The sequence below is a fragment of the Copadichromis virginalis genome, linkage group LG3, assembly GCF_057382275.1.
Source record: "Copadichromis virginalis isolate Kocher_CV1m ecotype Utaka linkage group LG3, C_Virginalis_male_GT1.1, whole genome shotgun sequence".
Classification (NCBI taxonomy): Eukaryota; Metazoa; Chordata; class Actinopteri; order Cichliformes; family Cichlidae; genus Copadichromis; species Copadichromis virginalis.
Window position 1 is genome coordinate 17221370 of NC_140620.1, and position 7001 is coordinate 17228370.

The following is a 7001-nucleotide window of genomic DNA, read 5'->3' on the forward strand; positions in this document are numbered from 1 at the left end:
TGACACCGACATTTTATTGATGCTACAGAAATATGGCAAAAATACACACACACATATATACATATAAAAAGTTTATATTGTTGATTTTGCACTAAAAGACAATTTTTTAACTCAGAAGCATGAGTCTTATTAACTAGAAAAAAAGACATAAAAATCTCTGTGACGTCTGGATGTCCTCTGGTCTGAGGTGCGGGGGGGGGGGGGGGGGGGGGGGGCAGTCAGAGACCAGCAGCTGGATGTCAGTGGTTGGACTGGTGGACTACTTCAATGAAGAGTAGATGACGTCTGGCTCTGATTTAAAGTCTGAACACAAACACACACAGTTCAAAAAACAATATTTCTGGCAAATGTTCTTAATACCAGTGTAGTTTAGAACAGTGAAATAGAAATAGTTCCTCTTTTGCATGAAAGAAAACATTTTCCTTTCCAAGCAAGAAGACGATTTGATGTACTGGCTTTAGTCAGGATGTGGTTAGCTTGGCTTTGTCAAAAGCTGGAGATTGAGATCAGCTGTACATCCGGTCGTCTGCTGTCTGATTGTCCATAACTGACACTTCCTGTTCTCACTGCTGAATTGACTGCAGGTGGATCACTTTCTCCACAATAAAACACAGAGAAATTACTGCAGTTATAACAACAACAGTACTTTTACATTACCGCACTACTCATTGCAGCTGCATGATATTAATGAAAACCTTTCAAATAACAGCAGGTTTTCAGAGTTTCTTTTTTTTCCTTCACTATTGCAAAACAGGATTTGACGTCAGAGTTGGAAGATGTTTCTAAGAAAAAGTAGGTGGATGGTCTTTTGATCATCCTTTGATTCAGACAGGCACATTTTACAACAAACCAAACCTGCAACACGGAAAGGTCCTCACAACATGAACAGTACCATGTGCGTGACATACTGCAGTGAGAGCTTTCATCAGTGTCAGACAGCAGTTAATGGGAATAACAGGAAGCAGCTGCTGTGGTTTTAAAAACAGAATTTTAAAGAGGTCACAGTTGTTAGCAGGATTGGAAAGAACAATTTTGAAAATCATAAAGAGACAAACTGAACAGAGCACACACACATCTGAGCCCAACCTGATTTATTGCCTAATTGTGTCACAGAAAGATGGTCTGTGGGGTCCATACGAGGTGGACCACTGGCTAAATCTGCAACACCAGGCCAAAGGTGGTTGAAAGAAAATGATGCTAAACTGTATTTGAACCAAACAACACTGAGATATACAGTAACGTTCATCCAGGGACATGAACCAGGTCCTTATGACTCTGCAACGTTAGCTGTGAGAAGTAACTGGATTAAACGCCTGACTGGAACGGAACAACTCCTCTAGCAGGATTTTCACGCTCCCAGCAGCTCCTGAAAAATAACCAAAGCAACAATTTACCTTTGTTTTGCTGCTGGCGATGTGATATTTGGACGTATGTGATTTCAGTGTTGACGTCACTTCCCATGTTTGCCTCGTGTTCAGCTGCAGTGAATTTAAAATGAAAAAAAAAGAAAGACTAAAACTCTGAAAGAACATTTAATCTAAGCTGTTTAAAAGAAAAAAAAAACTAACAAAAACACTAAAATTAGAAGTCTGAGTCTCACCTTCACGTTTCCTGTGAACACATCGTCTCACCAGCAGAACCAGTAACACCAGTAGAACCACAACACAGACTGATCCAACACATGACAACACAGAGAGAACAGGAGGAGAGAGTGATGGAGGAAGAGTGATGGAGGTGGAACCAGGAGGAGGTGTGGATGTAGGTGGAGGTGTGGTGGTGTGTTCCCCTAAAATAAAGCAAACACAGTCATTAAGTTGTCGTCACATTGTGAATGTTGAAAGCTGCAGAAACACAGACAGGTGAGTGTGTCACCTGTGACAGTGATCCAGCTGGATGGAGACTCTCCATGACCGCTGATGTCACACTTGTAGAGGCCTTCATCAGACCTGGAAACATGCTGGATGGTCATGTTAACTGAAGACCCACTGCTGATGAGGGAGCCATCCTTATAGAAAGCAGCTGGGAGGTTGGAGGGAGTGGTCTTTGTTTTACAGAGCAGAGTGACATCATCTCCCTCCATCACAGGGAGGACAGGACTCTGCAGGATCACTGATCCACCTCAACACAGAGACAAACTACAGCATTTCATCCATTTACACACAGCTTCATCAACACTAACTCCACACACTCAGCTTACCAGTGACTGTCAGGTTAACCATGTTACTGATGGGACCCTCTCTGGACTCACACCAGTAAACTCCACTGTCTGACGGGATGATGTAGCTAATGTTACAAGAAGAATTAACAAGTTTTCCCCACCCATCTCCACACTGAGTTGTGTTTCCTATATTTGTGTTTCTCCTCACAGTCCATCCAGCAGAGCTGTCGTCCTCCTCACAGCTCAGAGACACAAAGTCTCCTTTAAAGATTTGAGAGCTGCTGGGACTCACAGTCAGACGAGCTGTGAGGGTTAAAATGAAAAACTGATGATCTGTTAAGAGTTTTTTTTTTCTTTCGAAAAGCAAAAAGAGAGTTTCTGCAAACATGAACTCAATCAGGTCATATCAGTGAGCATTTCTCAGGTTTAAACTGTGACAGAAGAAGGTTACTGACCTTGGTTTGTTGTGCAGCTCAGCAGTGAGATCAGAACTAAAGAGAAATGACACTCAGGTTGATTTGAGGTGAACATAAAGAACAACTCCACTGCACCACCTTTATCTTAAAACGCAGCTCTTTATGTGAACTGACTACACTGTTGGTATTCACCAAATATTTATTATTAAAGTGATATATTTGTGTCCATTTTGCAGCTGTGTTGATATAATGAGTGAATGATTTGATCTTTTCACTGCCTGCTGTGTTTCCTCGACTCCTGAGCAAAGATAAAGAGTCAGTTCAGACCTGCAGTTGGTCCTCGTGGTGTTTGAACTTGAATTCAGCCTGATTTGTTTTTCATGTCTTCTCCTCCATCATCAGTTATCAGGAGAGCAGACAGTCAAAGTACAAGAATTCAAACAAACACAGAGATTCTACTTACAGAGCAGACACAGCACAGATGTTTCCTTCATCGTCCTTCTCACTCATTTGAGCTTTTTTTCATTTCTGTCACTGACACCAAGTAAAGCCCGCCCTCTTCCTCTGAGCACCAGCTTTTCTATTGGTTCAAACACAGAGGTGGGGGATGGCTTTTTTTTTTTTCACTTATTTTTCACTTATTTTCCTCTTCATTTAAAAATGCCAGTGTTAAACTATTCAAACCCCCTGTAGTGTTTTTTATATAACATAAACCTTACAAAAATTTCTTAAAGCTGCTACAAAACAAGTAGTAAAACATGAATGCATACGAAATAAAATGTAAGGATTTATTTATTCTTTTAACAGAATCTGGGTTTAACCAACACACTGATGACCAAGGTTATTATCGTTAACGAAAACTAACGAAATAACGAAAACTAGAAGTGAAAAAACATTTTCGTTAACGGAAATAAAAATAAAAACAAAAAAGGAAAACTAACTAAAACTGTAATGAGTGTTCACAAAACTAACTAAAATTAACTGAATTTATAGCAAAAATGTGTTTCGTTTTCGTAAATGTGTGTGTGTCATACAATAGTCAAGGGTGAAAATGAAGTTTAGTTTCCAGATTTTTTTCTTGCTGTGTCTTATTATGCCAGCAGGTGGCAGTACGTTAGTCGAGTCGTCTGTGTTGCTGCTCTGTCGACGCGCAGAATCGTGTCAGGAAAAGTCGGGAGAAAGCGCCAGAGTCCAATTTGGGATTACTTTGAATATGACTGTGCTTTGGATAAAGCAAGTGTCTTGTAGTGGAAAGAGACAAATTATGAGGGACATTTCTAAAGGGAAGAAAATCCCACAAACCTTAAAGTGCACTTGAAAAGTTCACACAAGAAGGCTAACCTAGCTTACCTTGAGAAGGGAGCACACTCAACCCTCATCCCCAGAAACAGACGCTAACCCCAGGCAAGGCAGCGTGATGCATCCCGAGACAACAGGACGGGGATATCTACACAACTGTGTGAGTCAATTGCCTTCAAAAAGTTTATCAATTCACTTGAACCAAAATTACGAACACCCGGTGCTGCAAGAGTTAATAGTCTCATTGGGGCCAAGATATACATTTTGTAGTTGCCTGGTATCAATGGTTGTTCATCTGCCCTAATTTATTTATTTATTTATTTATTTAAAGAACCCATAGGTGGAAATGTGAGTTGTCTGTCTCTGCATGTTAGCCCTGCGACAGACAGGGTGCAGGGTATGGTAGCTGGAATAGCAACATACCCAAGGATAAGCAGAAGAGCAGGACTGATATGATGAAACTGGGATTTTGTTACACTTAATTATTGCAAACAAAACTAAAACTATAACTGACACTAATCAAAACTAAACTGAAACTAAGGATTTTCAAAAAAATAAAAACTAAACTAGCGAAAAATTGGTAAAAACTAATTAAAACTGATATAAAATTGAAAATCTGAAGTCGAAACTAAATAAAAATAAAAACTAATGAAAATTGCAAAACTATTAAAACCCTGCTGGTGACTGACTGGAACACTATGATTCACATTTTACATTAACGCCATCCTCACACATGTTTATATATGACCACTAGAGGGAGATGTTGGACTTTAAACACTAACATGGATACAAGCAGATCCCCAATGAGCTTTCATAGTTTGTTAAAGAACAAATCAGCATGTGCAGTTCTAATGAAATGTTTACATGTATATTTACTGTAGATAAAGATTACCTTAATCCTGTGTTTAGGCTGGAGATGAATGAGACTGTGGAAAGTGTTAAACAGGGTGTGCTTCTTGATCAGCCTGTAAACACTAAAGAAGAGCTCATTTATTTCCAGAGTACAGTGAACATATTCAATAAATACATCGGCTCTGATGTTCAGTCTTCCCTCTATCCTGGACCTGTACACGTCCAGGGTTAGGAAACATCTCTGCTCACAACTGTTCAAACTGCTGCCTTCAGGATGGTGACACGGAGCATTGTTTACTAAAACCATCCACCACAGAGACACTTTCTTCCCACAGGCTGTCACTCTGGTTAACAGTGTGAAATAACCCACTGTTATAACATAAAATTCATATGCACACTGCATTACTCAATTTTGTATAATTTAAGACTTTATTTTACTTGTTTTTTCTTACTTCTTATCCAAACCAAACCTTTTCACTTTGCATATTACAAACATTTGTGGGAATGTTTTGAGGAAAACACAAACCGAGTACATGGTAGCTATGAAAAATGTAATTGAGTTTGAACATGTTCACACATTCACACCTGTCAGAGTGAATCATGTCTCCTTTTCTAGGAAAGGTTTTTTGGCTTCAATCTGATTCCAGCCCCAACAGTCTTTGGCTCCTGCTCGAAAATGACATGCACAAAATAAATGGAGTATTACTCTGCAATTAAAAACTCTGTATAAACAGTCTTGGTATCAAAATAAAGCTAACACTTGTGAGACTTCATGAGAGGTATAAATATTACAGCAGACATTTCTGTGTTAAAGTAACTGAGCGTGGAACAAGGGAAAAATACGTTTTTTTCCTTGTCTAAATTTTTTGTTTTTGTATTTTATAGCATTATACCTATTTGAAAACATGCTGCGGTGGACAATAATCTTCAGAAAATCATCAGTCAACATGTGGACATTATCTGTGCAAAGACTAATGCTGCTGAAGTGGAACAAAGCAAAGTTACAGAGGTTTTAGTCAAGACTGCCCGGCCTTCTGCAATTTAGCAGAATCTGTGGGAGTTGAAATGTCTTAAGTATTAAACAGCAGAAATTATTTAATTTATTTTCATGATTAAACTTTTACTCATTTGGGCCAATAGAATCACAGTAACATCACTGCATTAAGGTTAATCCTGCCAATCACAAATTGCAAGGCAGAAACATACATAGAGCAGATGCATGACGCTGGTCATCGTCCAATGAAATCTCTTGTGAAAACAGATGATTTAAGAATTAAAAATAATTTAAAAAAACACACTATTAGCACAGTAAGACTTTATTAACAGTGACACAAACAAACTCGTAATTATCACCAATACTTAAGTCAGTTAAAAAAAGACCAAAGTGCCTCCTTCATGGAAGGAAAATAACTATTTACGCTTCACCACTCACTCTAATATTTGCTCTCTTTGGTTTCAAATCGCTGCAGTAAAACTTTGTATATCTCACTCAGTAGTATTTAATTAACGGATGCTAAACACTATCAGGCAGATTCATTATTGCTATCAGCCACAGTAACCTCCCCCACGTTCAGACAGTCACATACAGTGTTGATGTTGTCTGCTGCTAGTGTCTGTGATTATTCTGTAACAGTTTGTCTTTGGGAGCCAAAACACTCAAACTCTACTGGCTGTTACAAGGAAACTATTTGTAAGTCACATTTGAGTTTCCTTTTCTTTTCAAGAGCAGAAGAAACGTCTGCAATTTAAATCCTGTCAGCATAGTTAGACTAATGTAAAGTTGTATGAAATTCAGGAAGTGTTTGATGCCTCCTTGTTGGATGCTCAGTATCATTAGCGTCAGCCTGTACCCAGATCATCTGTCTGCCCCTCGATGTTCAATGACAACAGTGAGAAGACAGAGCAGGTCGACTCTGAGATCAGCCAAGTTGGATCCCGGCCTGATCCGGTTTAAATCTGTGATCCTTTCAGTTTTAGATCCGTGCAGCTCTGCGAGTGAACTCGGACATGGTTTGTTGAACTTTTACAGAGTAACAACATCCTCAGGCGCTCTAGTTCTGAGTCGACCCACTGAGACATGTTAAGGTGACTTTCATTGAACAATCTGTTTAGACTCCGAACCTTTGAAATATTGTTTGATATCATTGAATGAGTGAATCTTATTCTGTAATCTGTCATTTCAGCCTCATCCTCACACAAGTATTTACATCATCTCCAGGATCCAGCTGTGTGAGACACTTTTTTGGTCGGTGCGACAGAGAAGACGAGAAATACTT

General features: G+C 39.2%; 1 protein-coding gene across 1 annotated transcript; it reads right to left on the minus strand.

Moving 5' to 3' along the window:
- Positions 1 to 2693, minus strand: LOC146713114 (high affinity immunoglobulin gamma Fc receptor I-like). Its single transcript, XM_085452454.1, has 5 exons — positions 2614 to 2693; positions 2198 to 2461; positions 1873 to 2118; positions 1601 to 1786; positions 1 to 1478 (listed from the first exon to the last, which is right to left on the minus strand). Exons 1-5 carry the CDS (start codon positions 2687 to 2689, stop codon positions 1306 to 1308), a joined length of 945 nt encoding a protein of 314 aa, XP_085308580.1. The 5' UTR covers positions 2690 to 2693; the 3' UTR covers positions 1 to 1305.
- Between the last annotated feature and the right edge of the window lie 4308 nt (positions 2694 to 7001).